Below are 18,976 nucleotides of genomic sequence, written 5' to 3' on the forward strand. Positions count from 1 at the left end.
AGCTGGAAGCGGTTGGTGTATGTATTGGTAAGGTGCTCGGCGACTGAATGAATGGTGGTTGTTTCTCAGGAGAGTTGTGTACAATGGCGCCGACTCAACACATTGTGTTCTCATATCAGATGTAGGTGGCTTCAGGCTGAGTTGTGATTTTGAAGTGTACTTGTGGTCAGAGACAGATGGATCACAGAACAGTGTGAGAGAGAGATGCATTAAAAACGAGACAGTATATACACTAACTCTAGTGTTAATACTTAGGTCAATATCTGATTGAGAGATGTAGCTAGCTGGCCTGCTATCAACTGCAATCTCTGTAATTTACAGGAATAATTTAAGCTATTGTTAGACTATAATGTACCATAATACTATCATAAATATGAAATATATAGGTGGCAATGGTAATAATGCAAGATGCATTGTATTTTGTTAACTGCTCGTTACTGATCTCAAATGTATTCATAGAACGGACTTCACAAATCTAACATTAGGCTAACAAGCACATGGCTAGCTAAGTTAGCTTACCTGAATCTGACAACCTGTTCAGCACCCGCCGTGACTTCTTTACCGGAACATCGTAGCTGAGCCATTTCTCAGGTAAGGGTGTTCGTCAGTCGGTCCTCCCGTCCATGAAATGGTACGATCACACATAAGGGCGCTTGGGTGGGCACTTCAAGTTTAGCGCCCTCAGCCATTGCCTCAGGTGCTCCTCGTCTTAAGGTTGTAAATTGTAAAGTGCACCGCAACACTCCGACCCTCTTTACATTGTATTTGTAACATCGTTGATGCAATTGTACTCTCTTCTTAATCTAATTGTTATGGCACCCCTAACTGAGCATATAATACTCATCTACCTTTACAGCTATAGGATTACCACTAGCGACTACTAGCTTAGGTCCCTCTCAGCCGGAAGTAAGATGACAAAACGAACGCAATGATAAGGTGAATAAATCAGCCTTAACTTGACTTCAAATAACGACTGTATCGATTGCATTGTTACGCCACTAGGTGGCAACAAATTGCTGTTAAAAAATGTGTGTTCAAGCATCTTATCTAATTTGTGGTAACACTTTTTTAACGGCTCTGGAAAGCGCTCACGGACTTTTGGAGTACTGCGCATGCGCGTCACTTTGATCTGTAACGGTCGTCAGTCAATCGGGAGTTCTCAAGGGAAAAGGTAAACTTTTCTATATCTTTATTTTCAGTTGTCATGTTTCACATATGTAATGTAATTGCTACTTCGGATGTATAATGTTTTGTGTTGTCAAGGTTTTTTTAACTTTATTTGTCAATTTAATGCCCTGTTTGTTTCATTTGCTGACATGAGGAGACGCATCTGAGATTTTTAGGTTTCCGTTTTAACGTGAGTTGTTTTTAATTTGGACACTAGCGAAAACTAACGTTACACACAAAAAATGTTTAATATTTTTTATTTTTTTAAATTTCAGCTGTAGAGTGTTTGGGAGACTGTGCCGCTTGCTGTTGTTGATCGATGATGCTCACGTGATCCTGTCACTAATAGTGGAGCCTGTAAGTTTTTTGCTAAATTTAAATGTTTTCCTAAACTTGTTAATTTGGCACAGGTTATTCGCTCGTTGTTAGAGTTCAGGCATAAGCTGGTTTGGCATTAATGGCAATTCATTCTCTCAAATTTTCTATTTTTTTTTTATTTTTTTTTTATATAGCTTAGGTTATATACTGTAGTTTTTGCTCACTTTCTGCTGAATGACAAGCTGTTTTCGATGAACCAGTTGAGCCAGTGATTCAGTAAGTCGCTTGTAAACAAAAGATGCTTATTTGTCACCACCTACAGGTTTACATGTGTCATTCATTACTGTAAAAAATCTACTTTTTATTTTCAGTAGCAGAAGTAGAGACAGTTTATGCAACAGCAACAAGGTGAGAATGATCATGAGACACTTTAAGAAGTAGATTTAAAAAAAAAGAAAAAAAAAAAAGTAATTATTTAATTTGTGTAATTTATGAATTGATATGTTCTCTGCACTTGTGTCTTTGTTAATATCTGTTTCTGTCTGTCTGGAACAGGTGCGGGTCCAAACCCATCTGTCAAGATGCTTCTTTGTCCACATGCTGTCTGCGCCACCAGCCCAACGATTGTGCTGGAGAGCCTCTGACCATAAGTCATAGGTACAGGATAATGTTCATAGTTCAGTCATCTTCATTTCTGTAACACTTTATACAAAACAGCTGCACGGTAATAAACATGAAAGTAACAGAATTCAAAAGACTGTAGAAATTCAAAAGTTGAATTTAAATATAAAGGACAAATTACAGATTTTTTTATTTATTTTTTTATTTTTTAAATTAAAGTTTTTGTTTCTGATAATATTAGAAAAAGGGATACTCCACCCAAAAATGAATATACTCTCAGAATATGACTTTCTTTCAAATGATGATTTTTAGAAAATAATCCATCTCTGTGAGTGCAAGTGTAGGGTTGACACTTCAACAACCACACAGAGTAAAAAACAACAGTAGTTGAAGTGAAACACTAGGTGTGTTTTAGAAAAAAAAAATACTAATATTTTAAAGTCTGTGCTTCCAAATGACTCCTCAAGCTTTAAAACACATCACAAAATTACAACATGCAGACTTTGAGCCCATATTTGACAGTTGGCAAATTTGTAGTGTAACAAATTTAACATAATAGTATTTTCCTCAAACACACCTAGTGTTTCACTTTAGAAGACATTGATTCATCAACTGTGGTCATGGATTAACATCATGTTGACTTTTTTTGGTTTTTGACCTTCTTGCGTGAACTCACAGAGATGGATTATTCCAACTATAACAGAAGTATACAAAAGTTTATTATTCAGATAGAAACTCTGATGTTTATGTATAATAAATTACCTTCTGAAAGTAACTGGACTTCAAATAACGGCTGTATCGATTGCATTGTTACGCCACTAGGTGGCAACAAATTTACTGTTAAAAATGTGTCTATCACTGAATCATTCTTTTAGAAACAAGTCTTTATGAATCCAACTTACAAAAATATTGTTTCACCTGTCTGAATCTTACGTGTGTTCAAGCATCTTATCTAATTTGTGGTAACACGTTACAATAAGGTTCATTTATGAACTAACCATGAGCAATACATTTGTTAATGTATTTGTTAATCTTTAATGTTAGTTAATAAAAATACAGCCATTCATAGTTTGTTCATGTTACTTCACAGTGCATTAACTAATGTTAACATATACAACTCTTGAATTTAATAATGTATTAGTAAATGTTGAAATTAACATTAACAAAGATTAATAAATGCTGTAGAAATGCAGTTCATTATTAGTTCATGTTAATGTAGTTAACTTATGTTAACTAATGAACCTTATTGTAAACTGTTAGCGATTTTGTTGAGATTAACAGTCTGTTAAATTCATTTTACAAAAATAATAAACACAAAAAGGACTGTTTAAGTCGAGTGTTGTGCATTTTTCCCTTACTACTATTTTTTTTTTAGTTGTTTAATTATTTTAATGGAACCGGAACCGGAATCGTTAGGCAGAACTGGAAACGGAAAATTTCTCACGATTCCCAACCCTACACAGAAAAAGAGAATATCATAATCATCTGGAACAGCATGAGGGTAAGTAAATGATGAGATGATTTCTGTTTTTGGGTGGATTATCCCTTTTAAGTTAAGCTAGATTAAATGAATGTGCCTTTGTGATATTCCACTATCCCTTCATTTGTAAAAGTGAAAATGCAGTGCAGAAGTGTGAAAAAGGCTGGTTTTAGCTTATATTATATCTTATTTTATAAACTAAATTTCCTGAAGTTTAAATATGCATCTTAAAACCGACTTTTATGACAAGTACCCATTTCGGCTAGGTGACTGACATCTTTTGAATCTTACTGTAACGCTAGTTAGTTGGCTAGCTTCTCACACATTTAAGGTTTCCCAAAGACAAAGAGTTGAGGAGACCGTAGGAAGTAGCTATAAGAAGGGAAGGTTTTTCCTCAAGCGAGTTCTCTGTGCTATGCAGTGGGCTTTTCACTTTGACAGGACAGGTCGGACTGTCAGGATTAGGGATGGAGCTAAACCATCGGTCTTCAGTTTCCCGACTCATCTACAAAGAGTAGGTTTATCATCACTAGATTATTTAATAGTTTGCCATTAAATGGTGATTTGTTTATGTTTTTTTTCCTTTTTAGCCCATTGCAACCAGTGCTACACAAGCCTCAAGGAAAGCTGAGGAGAGCCTGTCAGTGGATTGTTCTCACCATTTCCAAGAGACTGATCCTCCTCTGCCTAATGCTGTGAGTATTTGTTCTAGTTAAACCCAGAAGAGCTGTGAGCATTATGGCCCTGGTCATATTCAAACCTCTCTGTCTCTCCGAAAACAAATAGAAAATTTGTCATAATTTACTCCCTCTTAATTCCATCACAGATGAGTATGACTTTCATTGTTTATCTGAACACAACTGGAGATTGTGTGTGTGTGTGTGCTTTAAAGATAAGTGCGCTCAGAAAACGATCCATTAGATGTTTAAACTGATATAGCTTTAAAACGCTTGGAAATAATAAGCTTTACTGATGAAAGAAGAACTATGCTATCCGTGAGAGTGTTCGCGATATACAGTAGATGATAACCAAAACCAAGCAGATGTCTTGTTTGTATTTGGCAGAGAATCCGGGTATTTACAACATGGATTTATAAAGGATCTGTGAGGTATTTTAAGCTGAAACTCCACAGACACATTCTGGGGACACCTGAGACTTAAATGACATCTTGTAAAAATGGGCATAATAGGTCACCTTTAATGAAAATGCAATCGCAAGTGTCTTGAGTGCAAATGCAATTAAGAAAAATAACATTTAAATGATCATTTTGCTATAATTTTTTTGCTTGAACATGTTATATATTAGATATTTCTATTTAGCAACTTATAATGCGTTAACATTTTTTTAAATTATATCTTAAAACTATAGTGTAGGAAATAGCAAACGTAAATTATATTATCGAATTTGAATGATCATTTTGCTCCAAACATTGCACATATGGGTATGGAAAATGTAAATTTAAATACAGAAATGCATTGCCATTTTATATATTGCATATTACATTTCAAATTGAAAATTGCTACACGTATGCTTCCATAAATATGCAGCATTTTGTCTTAGAAATAATAAAATAACACTTTTTCAGTTACAATTTGTCTTAAATTTAATTTTGTTCTTGAGAAAATCGTAAAGTGAAACCAATATCGTGAATCGTAATTTTAATTAATGAGATCCCGATTTCTGGGTCTGCTAATTTTCTTTGGCTCTTCTCCTAGACACACCATTAATACACACTGTTATATAATTAAAGATTGAACAAAAAAATATTTGTGAGCAACAGCTTGCAACTAAAAAACAGCAAGAGAGGCTTGTGTCAGGCCATTTAAAGTCAAGTTAAGCTCTTTATTGTCACTGAACATCAAGAGTTTTTGTACTTTCACAAGGTACAAAATGGAATAAATTAAATATAAAGATGGACAAATTAACCAGAATAAGATGCTATACAGTACATTGTTCTCTCTTACAAACCACCATATACAATCAGTATTTATTCATTAACTCAGATATAATATATTTAACTTTTGTTAATGGAGTTACTTGTTTATGGTTCCATTTACCTGGAAGTCAAAAATGTTATAAAAGTTGATACTAGAAAACATAAAATATTACTGATTGACTCAAATCTGATATTTTTTACTCTTAAAATCTGAGTATACATTTAAAAAAACATGTTTAGAGTATATGATTGCTGTTTAGATGTTATTTGGATTAGAATTATAAAGAACAGGCTGGAGGCTAACTGCAGTAGAAACCCAGAGCATCAATTTCATCTCCACTTCTCCCTTTAATGCCGTAACATTTTCCTGATCCAACATTAACAATCACAGACTCACCCACTTCAGCACATTTGATAGACATTGTTATTCTTCTACCATTATTTTTTTCAACCACAAATTCCAACCCCCCAAATCTGGTACCATCCCTTTTTGGCCACAGTGTTGCAGTGACAATTTTATCAGTTATGTCAAATAGAAATACTTTTTCTTTATTTCCTGCTACCCTGCCAACTTTAATCATCTGGTAATCCTGGAAAATCACTTGTATTGTGTTCAAAGAGTGAAGTTCCATCTGTGGCACAAACATATTTAATGTGAATAAAATCACTAAATGATAATAATGTGATAAAATACAGGAAAATATGATAAAATAGAATGAAAACAATCTTCACTCACATTATTATCCTCACGCTCAATGTAAGTTATGACAATCTTCTGAAAGGAGTTGCTGGAAGAGGACTTAAAAGAGAATTCCTCACCACCTGTCCCGCCCACAATCACAGGTTCTGCTGTGGAAAGAATTAGGATAATTCAAAAACAGGCTGGATTCACACAGTGGCAGAATAAATTTCCAGTCCTTTTTTTTTTTTAGATTCCCAAACAGCATTGATAGGGCCCTCACACCTTGGTGCACATTGTTGCTGTTGGTGGCGCTATGACTGAGACACACCCATGTGATCAGTCCCTTTGAACTAATACACAGCTCATGCTTGATTTAAATCACGCAATGCCCTATTCCTGTTTCCCTTTTTTGTCACTGATTTAATTCCTCACTATGGGAACACCATTCGAGATATCAAAAGTCTGTTCTTAATTTACACAGACATGTGGAGCCCAGATGGGTTTGACCAGGGCTATCTAACTAGGGCCCAGCCAGTTTTGTCCGCAGCACTGAAGGACAGAGGAACAACAAGAACAGAAAAAAGGCAAAACACAAGAACTACAACTGACTTCCAGCCACAGTCTTAGATAAAATCAACTGAATCAACTCTTCAGTTTCAGCTTAAATGCAATGCCCGTCATTACTGACTATGATTGGGTTATTTGAGGTAATATTCCTTTTAGATAATTCTTCTTCAAAATAATTGATGATATTATTAATAATCCAGCAGTGTTATTTTTCCCCGTCATATTTTTTCAACAATAGGCGTGTCTTAATTAAAACCATTCTCGTCATGACTTCAAAAACTTCAATTTGCCATATACATAACATAATGACTGAGAGACAACAGAATGCTGTGAATTGTTTGTGCTTTAGTTGGCCATGTTTCAGCATGTTGTTATGGGAAAAGCACGCAGGACACAATTGGAGTAACGCTTTCTGGCTATAGTTCAAGTTCACTTGCATTTGCGTCCTTTTATTCGGATACAAGTTGCTGGTAGGATAAACTTATATTTATGTTGTGCATCTAGTACAGCAGTGCCCAACCCTGTTCCTGGAGAGCTACCTTCCTGCAGAGTTCAGTTTCATCCCTGATCAAAAACCTGTCTGTAACTATCAAGTGCTCATGAAGATCTTAATTAGCTGATTCAGGTGTGTTTTATGAGGGTTGGAGCTAAACTTTGCAGGTAGGTAGATCTTTAGGAACAGGGTTGGGCACCCCTGATCTAGTATATATGATAATTTTCATGCTGGATGTGTCATATAGAACAGATGCAGCTATTCCTTTTAGATGTTTCTTTTTTCAAAAACATTGACACATCATTGATAATATAGCAGTGATATATTTCGAGTCATACTTTCATATTTTGATTCTGGCAGCTCAAATACTGAATATAAGCTGCTATGTGAATGGTACAGTTTGAGAATCACATCTGTTAATTACTCATAAAGATGTGCAAATGACACTTACCTAAAGGGACAGTGTTGACAGTATCACTGGCTTCACTCACTCCCACTTTACCAGCCTTCCTGTAGCGGATCAGGTACTGCTTTCCAGACTCCAATCCATTCAAAGTAACGTCTTCATCACCTGTTTCTATAAAAAGCCATGGTTCTTCAGCTCCAGTATGTGGTTTCACCTGCTTGTATTCCACTCTGTACTGCTCTCTCTCTCCAGATCTCTTCTGCAGTTTAAGGGACACCGCTTGGGCCAGGACATTCTTCACTATCGGTGGGGACGGCTTGGACACGGGCTGGAACTGTCTGTCTGTCAGTTTCCCTTTTTCATACAAATAGATGGAGGAGCCTGCAATGGAGGGATTGGAGATGGCAGAAATAATGAAGCGGATTCTCTTATCATCTTTATTGGCTTCTGCAAACCTCCTGAATTGAAACAAGTTCTGTCTCATCTTTATTGCGATATTTAAATCATTGAACCACTTTGTGAAAGATGTCACAGAAAACCCAGTGTCAGTCTCACTGTGTTCATTGAACCACTTTGAAACAGATTTCACAGAAAAAGTTTTTTTCTCATCTAGCTCTTTAAACTTGTCAGATTTCAGAAACTCAGTCAGGGTTGAAAGATATGGGTCTTCATACTTCAGAGATGTGAAGGTCAAGCTCAACACTGCATCAACATCAGGATCAAATAAGATGGTCATGAGATCGACCGAGTCTTTAATTTTGATCCCCTGTAGAGTCTTGATGTTAGAACTCAAGATGCGAAGTTCAGACTTTGCATCATTTAACCACTTGTTAAGCTTGTCAGCACTGAATGGGGAGCTCCTGTGCATAATCAGGATATCTTCCAGAGACTTCTCCTCCTCCTCTCCTCCTCGAACAGCAGGCAAGACTCTGCCGACTGCTTCCAGGAGCATTATCTTGTATGTGCTAAATGATTTCTGAAATAATTGCAGCCTCTCTTTGATGTCACTGAGAGCTTTGGCCAGCGTGTTTCCGATCAGGTCATTGCACGTCCTCTCTGCCTCTCCCAGCTCCTCAATTATATGTTCAGTGTCAGAAATCAGACTTGTGGTAATCTCTCTCTGCAGCTGAGCTGCCTTATTGTCCAGTAGATGAAGAGGATGGAGCCAGACTTTTATTGGAACCACATTCTGTGGATTCTCCTTCAGCAGAGTGGGGAGCGTCTTATATGTCTGTATGGCTTCCATGTACGTGGTGGGGTTCTGCTCAAGTAAGACGTCCCCATGAAATGTGCAGGAGATCGTCTCAGCCATTTTCTTTTCCTCATCTTTCATTTTTACAGATCCTTCTCCCTCAATGGAAATTGAAGGAATGCTCTTGACCATGACATTCAGTTTTCCCTCAATCTCCTGCTTGCTTTCCTCTTCTGAAAATGTCCGATCAAACACCATGGCAGCCTGAGCTCCGTACAGCACTGCCGTGACCACATGAGTTGCAGTTTTCTGGTCGAACACCTGAAGGTAGGTGATCTGGCCCAGCTGGGACATAGTGAGCTGTTCAAATCTTGTGGTTTCACTGTAAAACATTGTAACTCTGGACTGTTGGTTGGAGGATTTGGTGTCACGCAGGAACTTACCAGATCCTCCCACCTCCACAAGCCCCCCCATGAAACTGGCCTTCAGGGAAGCACTTATATCCAGGAGGCTGGACTTACTAGAAAGAGAGTCAGAGCTACTGAACTTCAAATCTGTTCTGGGCTGTGGACGATTGTGTAAATTTTCACTCAGTGATTTCTTATCCCACAGAGTAACACCTGAAATGAAAAATGGCTTTAAGAGTAACTGTATGTATGAGGAAGTGATGTACTGTTGTTAAAGTAAATTGTAAATGTGAAAGTGTTATAGTTTTGTTACAGGAGGACTGGTTATTGGTGATTAAACATTTGGTGAAAAGGAAAAAAAAAACATTTTTTTCTTTATATCTTTATATGATTTTTTTAAGGTAGATACACCACCTGGAATGAAGGAATCTTTGCGGCAGTCGTAAAGCATACCAAGAGACAGAGGTCTTCCTAGAGCTGCCACTTCCATTGGCTCTGATGCCATGGTTATAATAAAGAAAAAGAGTTGGTTAGCTGTAGAAATCCATTATAAAAAATAAAGCTGCAAGCTCATTGCACTACAAAATGTGTTCAGAGGGAATACAGAATCAAGCTAACAACCGTCCAATAAACACACAAAGTCACATAAAATGCAAGATGTTGTGAATATAAAGACAGCTCCTTTTATTATTTTTGTTCAACAAGCAATTTAGGATCATACTAGGTAAGCTTCAATCACAAAACCTCTGAGACCTAGGCCAGCACTTTCCATGCTACGCCGCCAGGCTGATGAAACAGAATTGCCAACGAAACATAGCAACAAAAGACTTAGCACACTGTAGAAATCTTCAAACAAGGCACCAATTATTGTAGTGATGTTTGGTCACACGCCACTTAAGTTGAGAGTGAGATTGTCAGAGCGCGTGAACATAATGGCCAATCAGAGGTGTTCAACAGCGCTCAAAATGATAGAGGGAAATGCTGGTATCGACACATTTTTAAAATTTTTGACTTTTGACAACACTAATACAATCAAAAAAGATTGCAAGTTTGCAATGGTGTAATTCATGTCAAAACCGACTGGTTATCAGTGGTAGACAGTAACTAAGTATCATAACTAAATTCAGAAGTCTGACCCAACAGATCAATGTCTAAAGGGTGTAAGTTTAGGTTAAAAAACAAGAAACATTTAAAATAATGCAAATTAATTCCCATGCATCTCCCCCCATTGCTGTAACAGTTTCAAAACAAAACTAGTTTGCATAGCAGTCTTCTTAAAATGTTCTTCATTTAGCCCTGTGATTTTTATTTTGATTGTCAATACACAAAATACAATGCTATACAGCATTTTGTCTGAATGAGTAAATGAATGAGAAAATACTTGAGTAGTTAATTTCCTTCTAAGGACATTGAATCTGTCCTGTGATATTGCTGATCTCTATACATTCACAATTTGTAACACCATTCGCATCCTACCTTGAGTCTTTTTACTTTTCGTGTGGGAATTCATGAAACCAGGTATTGAAAATCCAGAAGTCCAGCAGTATGTAGATCCAGTTAGGGTTGCCAGCCATATATATGCACATAAGTAAATGAAGTTTGGCTGCTTCAGGTACATCGAAAGTGCCACCATCTTAGAAAAGCCAGCGAGAAGACCTGTTTGAACGGAAGTCACAGGAAAAGATGCCTCAGTGTCCTGAATAAACTGCCTTTGTGTTGAAAATAGGGTGGCACAATATACCGATATTGATCATAACTGTGATATTTAAAAAAATTAAATAGTGATATCATGTTAATACTACATATAAGGGTCTGAATACTTATGTAAATGTGTTATTTCAGTATGTTCTTTTTAATAAACACATGTCAACGTACAGACATTACTAAAATTCTGTTTTCACTTTGTCATTATGGGGTACTGAGTGTAGATTAATGGGAAAAAAAGTGAATTTAAACAACTGTAGTATCAGGCTGAAACATAACAAAATTGAAAAAAAAGTGAAGGAGGTCTGAATACTTTCTGAATGCACTGTATGGCTTAGAAGATTTGAGACTCTTCCTGTTTCCTGTTTTTGTCATTACTTTAATTGCCATTGGCCTCATTGAATGTTGAATGTAGCCACTAAATATTTCCACAACAAATTCCAAGAAGAAAATTTATGATGTTTAACCATGGAAACCCTTTTGAAAAGAAGTGTGCTTAATTATATTAAATGTGCACTTTTGGTATACTGCAAACCTTAAAGGTACACTCTTTAAAAAATACACTTGGAGATAATATAATATTACTAAAATTTAAAGCCAATTAAATAGATTACACTTTCATGCCCGTTTCTTAACACATAAAGGTGAACTTTTTAAAATGCGTTTTTTTAATAATATCTAATTAAGTTTAACTTAATAAACTTTTAAATCATGTTTTGTGGTGCTTTTTTAGAAGCACACTTATTTTGATGTATTGACTAAAGCCCATGTAAAATGATACATTTTAATTTCAACTTAATTTAAAAAGATTAAAAAAAACAACAGCTTTTATTTAAAATAGAAATCTTTTGCAATGATATACACTACCGTTCAAACGTTTGAGGATCAGTAATTTTCTTCTTACTTTTTTAAAGAAATTAATACTTTTATTCAGTGTTAAATTGATAAAAAGTGATGGTAAAGCCTTATACTGTTAGAAGATATTTCCATTTTGGATAAATGCTATTCTTTTTAACTTTTTATTCAACAACGAATACTAAAAAGAATCACAGGTTTTAAAAAAAAATATTAAGCAGTACAGCTGTTTCATCATTGATAATAAATCAGCATATTAGAATGATTTCTGAAGGATCATGTGACCTTGAAGACTGGAGTAATGATGCTGAAAATTCAGCTTTGATCACAGAAATACATTTTTTATATTTTTTTTACTCACCCTCAAGTTGTTGCAAACCCAAATTGAGGTATTTTAATGAATCCTGAGAGGAGAGGTTTCTGTACCTCCAGTTGAAGTCCATGCAACCAGAATGTTGAAAAACCACAAAAAGAAGTTCACAAAGGTCTTGTAAAACTGATCCACATGTATGTATTCTTGATTGCTTTAAATGATGAACTCATATACTTTCATTAATAGAATATAGATTATTTTTTTATTTATTTTTTTATTTATTTACATGTAAACAATGATCCATACAGATATATTGACCACATCAGTCACCGTGATTTTGCCAAATAAGACATGTTCCTGGATCGACATCTTTGTTGATCCTGGGACAACATTCCAATCAACCAATCAGATTTGAGGGAGAAGTTTACCGTTTATGTCAAGTTTAGGCTTGCAACCAGGGTTAGGTGCTTCTACATCAATGTTATTCACCTATCTTTCCCCTCTGATTTTAGGGATAAGTTATGGGTAGGATTAGGTTTAGGGGTAGGAATAGGGTTAAGACTAAATTTTCAGACTAGAATGTTGTTCCAGGATCAACAAAATATGTTGATTCAGGAACATGTCTTACTTGGCAAAATCACGGTGACCTAAATACATCAAATCTCTGGCGTGTGAGATCCAGTGAGATTTATTCTAGGGTGTCACATGTTTGGGCGCTAGTGTTTACTATATTTGATGTGCTCTGTGTGTGCGTGTGTGTGCGCGAATAAAGTTTATTCTATTAATTGAATTTCATATATAAAGTGATCGTATCTCTTTAGAAGACTTGGATTAAACCACCTTTATGACCTTTTAGGATCTTCAGAGTTTTTGTTGCATGGACTTTCAATTAAGGACAGAAGATTCACAGGTTTCATTAAAAATATCTTCATTTGTGTTTTAAAGATAAATGAAAGACTTAAGGTTTTGGAACAACATGGCAGCGAATAATTGATGACAAAATGTACATTTTTGGGAAAACTTTTACTTCCAGTGTGCATTTTATCAAAATACAAAAATATTTGGACACTTAACGTTTGTTCAGTCTGTCCATCAATATATTTTGAATGACTTTGATTGGTTTTCCCTGACCGCATTAGAAATTCACTGTCAGCGTTGGTTTTTCATCGCACTATGACTTCGTACTGAGACAAAATATGAAATAGTCAAAATAATCATTTTTGGCAGCTTAGTCTCAATAAAAGCTGTTTTTGGACTAACACGAAAGTGTTAAGTTTGACCTTCTAGATTGATTCACTATACCACAGGTTTCATGAAAAAACAACAACAAAAAAAATCTTTTCATTAATTCTCTCAAAATAAGGATGGATATTTAATTAATTGTTTAAACGAAACCAATTTTAAGAAACCAAAAGGCATTCTTTACTTTAGTTCATTTGCAATCTAGTGATGTTTATTAATAATAATAATAAAAAAAAAAATTCTATAAATCCCCTGTGATCACATCTGAATTCCGTGAATTGTCTCTTGACAGTATATTCACACTAACATTACCAGTTCATATTGTTTTAAATGATGAATTACCTGGAGTCTCCGTGTGTCCTTGGAAAGTTCAGAGCTGAAATCTTCTGGTAATGTCTTCAACTGAAGTCTGAAGCTCACTGGATTCTGTAGTGATATTTATACTTAGAAAAAACTGGCCTTTACCCTCATGGACCCAGACTCTGCTGGCCCCCGAGATAAGATTTTAGATCAGTGCCCCCACTGGCACACCACAGCATCACAGCATTGTGAGCTTAGTGTCATTCATGTTTGGCTAAGACCTTTTGTGCCAGAAAAAAATAAAGGATTTGTGGTTTGAGACTGCACACACCTGGACTTCTTTGTGGGAAAGAGGTGAAAGAAAGCAACAATAATAAAATTAATTCAAAATAACATGTAATTGACTGTTATATTGATCATATAACAGAGCATACAAACATTGATCATGTTTGTTTATACAGTTGGAAACCTTGGTAAAATATAAACTGATTATTAAAATATAGTTTTTGCCATTTGTTTATTCACAATATTCAAAAAAAATGTAAAAATGTGGGTAAAAAATGTTTTTTTGCTAAAATTATTGTCTAGTTGGGTCTTGGGGTCACAATGATATACTATACTATAACTGTCACAATCACCAGTGGGAGTGCCCGTGATTTCCACCAGAGGGCACTCCACCCCAGACTATTACCACACTATCGCAGACTCCATTTCCCATAATCCTTTGCCCAGACTAATCAGCCATGATTTCATACAGCTGTACATCAGCCAGCTCAACTCTATCTCTCATTGCTAAATTTTAAATTAATGTTTGTACTGCACTTTTGAGCATTTTTATCGTGTTACTCCCATGTCTTGGTCTTTGGTTTGATTTCTTGTTTCTCTGGATTACATTGTTTTTGTTTGTGCCCTGGATATTATCTTTATGCGGACTGCCCACTTGCGCTTTGACCTTTTCTTGGCTCTTTGTGTATGTCTTTTGGATTACTCCTAAATAAACTACTGTGTTTGGATCCTCAAGCCTTCGAGTCTCGGAGCAGTACATGACAGAAAACGTATCCATACATAGTTCCAGCAGTGTCTATCATCCGTCTTCACCAAGGTAATTGACCTCTCGAAAACCATATCCAGGACTTCTTGAACATTGCACATTTCTCTAACCTCCCAGACTATGCTCTCATTGACTTCTTTTGTAATGGTCTAAATGACTACTACCAATAGAAGCTTATCCGTGACGGTCCTCGAGGGTCGTTCGCTCAGTTTTTGGACTGTGCTCTGCTGTTGGCTGGGTCCCCCGCCATACACTAAGCTACAGAGGTCAAGGAGCTTGGTCCTCCACAATCACCAGCATGCCCAGTTCTGATGGTTGCTAGCCCCGTGCTTTGTGTACCTTCTTGTCCTGTTCCTGTGCCAGAGCCAGTTCACAACATGGCTGCCATATCAGAGCCTGCTTACAACATGGCCGCCACATCAGAGTCTGTGCACACAATGGCCGCCATGCCAGAGTCATTAGCCAAGATAGACGACACGCCAGCGTCATCAGCCAAGATGGCTGATTTCTCATTTCTCTGGATAACCTTGTTTTTGCCTGTGCCCTGGACATTATCGTTATGTGGACTGCCCACCTGTGTTTTGACTTTTGCCTGGCTCTTTGTGTATGTCTTTTGGATCAAGCCTAAATAAACTACTGCGTTTCGATCCACAGCCCTTCTCGGAGCAGTACATTACAATAATAAATATGACAATATACTGATATTGGTGATAACCATAATATTTAAAATATTTTAAACCAACCTGTTCACCCACCTCCGCATCCATCATCCTGCAGATTTCATTATAATTTTGCTATGGTGACAGCCCTAGTAACCTTAAACAGCAACCTCATGTTTGCCAGACATTACTGGAACTTTCAGAGGGACTGGGTTTGATCGGCAGATGAGACCAAAATAAAGCTTTGTGAAAAAACACCAGGGTGAACAAACCCTTTAAGTAAACTGTAAAATCTCCTTTCGTTTCTAATGTGGACATTATACATTCCTACCTATGGTGGAACTCTTTGACAGAGTTTGTTTTGCTGTTAATATTTAGCTCATTTATTAAACTTGCTATCTGTGTCAAACAACATGCAGGGCTGCATTTCCCAAAAGCATCGTGAGCCCAAGTTGATCGGGAAGACCATTGCAATCATCTAAGCTCATGATGCTTTTGGGAAACTCAGCCCAGAGCAATGGCCACGCATAGATACTTTAAGGGGCACATTGCCAAACTCAAGAGTGATGTATACAGTATATTATGGGCACAGAGAGTAATTTGTTGTTTTTTTTAAAAAAAAAAAAAGAGCCACGAATGTGAATTGCATGACTACAATTGAAATGAAATGATTAATATCAAATACGCAGTAAAGAATTCATAGTAAGGTAAAACCAGAGAAAATACAAGCTTTAAATTAATTCAAATTTTTATTTAAAAATGAACAGGGCCAACAGGCATTATTGTTGGATTCATTCTCAGACAAGGAACAGATTTGATCATCATCTATCCTGAAAAAAAAAAAAACTACTACATTTTCATTATATTAATCTCATATTTGTCATAGTCCAGAAAAAAAAAAAACTGATTTTACTAGACTGTCTGCAGTGGTGAAAAGAAAATACATAACACATGATAAAATCTGACAGCAAGGCAATGTGCTACTCAATGTGCCATTGTTAATGTCTTCTAATAAGTTTTCTTGGCCATGAACATTTGACAGTGACTGTAAAAAACTGGAACTGTACTCTTGTCGTTCAAGCTGCTGTCCTGAAAATATTACTGTAATGTGAAAACCCACTGATGCTTCCACTTGCATTGGCCTATAGCAGGTTTAGGTTTTACTCAGTCATATCATCTCCTGAAAAAAGAAAAGAAAAACTAAAATGTGCACTAAATTTACATAAAAACTTTACTATAACCATTTAGCAATAGCCAATGCTTTGCATACTGACAATATATTAGGGCTGGGTATTTTTTGCTTGTGGTACAATACGTAGGCTAATAAGATACATAAATATAATCATGAGGCATCACAATATCACAAAGCATCATACAGTCTACATTCTAAAAGCTTTTTATATGCAATCTGTTGCCTGCATGCACTCCAGGGCAGAGGACATACGCCTGTTCAATGTTTGCAGTGCCTTCTCAAATATATTTTATGGGACAGTGCTGCCCTACAAGGGCAAAAGACCTTAACTCGCAAGAGTGTGGAACTGAGAAAAATGACTTTAAGGATGTTTAGTTGTCCAGGCAAATTAATTAGGTAGGACACGGGAAATCTGGCAATTAGATGTTTTAGTAATGAAAATTATCTGCATAAAAAAATCTTGAGCTCAAACTTGACTTTTGACCACTGTTTTGAAGTTACTGTGCTCTGCCCTTGTATTGTCTACGAAAAGTGAGAAATCACACAAAGGCAAATGGCAGTAACTTCCACATTATCAATATAACCATTTACAAAATCATTATAGTAACACCTGTATAAAATCTAGTGATCATGCCATTTATTTTGGATGATTTGGTAGCCTATTCATTGGATAGTTGACTAGCCTATTTATGCTATAGGCTGCTAGCTAGCTAAATGAAGAAGATTGCGATCTAGATTGAAATAGATTGGCCAGTGTGATGAAAATGAAGTAAAGGGGCACAGATTAATGTAATGTATATAACCTAGACACATGATTTGTTAAAAAAAAACATTTGAATGTTTTTAAACAGAGGGCTAAAACCAGAGAAAATGTGCTGTTCTTATTCTTGAGGTATGTGGGACGTGCATTTGGGTGGAATACAGTCCTTTAAGGTGCTTTCACACCTGCCTCATTTAGTTAGGTTCAATCGCATTAGAGTTCATTGCCCCCCTTGGTGTGGTTCGTTTGGGCAGGTGTGAATGCAGCTGCTAAAAAAAAAAAAAAGTGGACCAAACAAACGTACCGAGACCTCCTTGAAAAGGTGGTCTTGGTACGCTTTCAAAATAACTCTGAAGCGGTTCAATTGATATGTGAAAGAACGGGAAATGTGTTATATAAAAAGCATGTGTCTGATTCTGTGAGTGAGCACATTAGTTACCATAGTTGAAAACCAAAGAGCATCTCTTCACCTTAAAATGTTGTGTAATTGCGCTTCTCTGTGCAAGAATGCTTTCCCGACGAAGCCTTCATTCCCGCTTTACCTGCATTATAACATTCATATGGTCTCAACACAGATAACCTACTAGACAGCGCTGGGAGATCCAGAGAAAGCGTGTTCGAATTTTCCGCAGCATTAATACGAATGTAGTATATAATTTAACAGCGGGCAAGACAGTTACATTCGTATAGTGTTTGAGTGTGTCTCGACACATTTAGCCTACTAGACATCGCTGGGAGATCCAGAGAGAGCATGTTTGAATTTACAGCAGTATTAATACACATGTAGTAACAGCAGGATTGATGGTTACATTTGTATAGTGTTTGCATGTGTCTCGACAGTTACAAATAAAGCCACAATAAGCTCACAGAGTGAACTGCGAACTTGTCAATCATTTTGATGGATGACGCTGAGAAAACTGAGAAACGCTGAGAAAACTTATTAGATGACCAATAAGAGGACAGTTGTACTTGCATGTTAATTGCATAAACACATTTTGGTATGCTTTGAAATGTTGCCATGTGAAAGTGAACCAAACCAAGAAGAAAATGCAACACTAACAAATTTAGTCCTTGTTCCAGAACAAAACAGACAATCCATAGGTCTGAAAATGCCCTTAGGGATGGGCAAATGAAGCCTCATGAAGCGCTCTTCCCTTCTTTGTCCTCTGCTCCCCCTCCTTCTTCAACTCTTACAGCTGATGACTTTGCAGCATTCTTCATAAACAAAACAACAACCATCAGCAGCCAATTCTCCACACCTCAAACTGACACATCATCACATCATAACACATACACATACACACTCTCTCCTTCTTCTCTCCACTCTCGGAGGCAGACATTTCCAAACTTATCCTTTCCAGTCATCCTACTACCTGTCCACTTGATCCTATCCCCACTCACCTCCTTCATGCCATGTCTTCTTCAGTTGTACCTGCACTCACTCACATCATCAACACCTCTCTTCAGACTAGTACCTTTCCCACAGCATTTAAACAGGCTCGAGTAACCCCACTGCTTAAGAAACCCACCCTAAACCCAGCACTTTTAGAAATCTACAGACTGGTATTCCTTCTTCCATTCATTGTAAAGACACTTGAGCGAGTTGTGTTCAACCAACTCTCTATGTTTCT

The 18,976-nt window shown here is 36.6% G+C and overlaps 2 protein-coding genes across 7 annotated transcripts in view; one reads left to right on the top strand and one right to left on the bottom strand.

Annotated features, from left to right (window-relative positions):
• The window catches only part of LOC127509938 (gastrula zinc finger protein XlCGF52.1-like), a 316,344-nt gene that overhangs the window by 63,053 nt on the left and 234,315 nt on the right, over nt 1-18,976 (top strand). The window lies entirely within an intron of this gene.
• LOC127509888 (stonustoxin subunit alpha-like) overlaps nt 5,408-18,976 on the bottom strand; it is a 77,934-nt gene continuing 64,365 nt past the window's right edge. The window contains exons 1-6 of one of the 4 annotated variants that reach the window (XM_051889148.1): nt 13,726-13,880; nt 10,746-10,925; nt 9,684-9,764; nt 7,716-9,482; nt 6,259-6,371; nt 5,408-6,154 (exon numbers count right to left, since the gene is read on the bottom strand). In XM_051889148.1, the coding sequence (XP_051745108.1) occupies nt 5,822-6,154; nt 6,259-6,371; nt 7,716-9,482; nt 9,684-9,764; nt 10,746-10,902 (2,451 nt within the window). In that variant the 5' untranslated portion in view covers nt 10,903-10,925; nt 13,726-13,880 and the 3' untranslated portion in view covers nt 5,408-5,821. Of the gene's footprint in view, nt 6,155-6,258; nt 6,372-7,715; nt 9,483-9,683; nt 9,775-10,745; nt 10,926-12,189; nt 12,301-13,725; nt 13,881-18,976 lie in introns of those variants that run through there. The other 3 variants (XM_051889147.1, XM_051889149.1, XM_051889150.1) reach the window with 3 other exon arrangements.

This window comes from Ctenopharyngodon idella, chromosome 3, assembly GCF_019924925.1.
Source record: "Ctenopharyngodon idella isolate HZGC_01 chromosome 3, HZGC01, whole genome shotgun sequence".
In the NCBI taxonomy this organism is placed as follows: domain Eukaryota; kingdom Metazoa; phylum Chordata; class Actinopteri; order Cypriniformes; family Xenocyprididae; genus Ctenopharyngodon; species Ctenopharyngodon idella.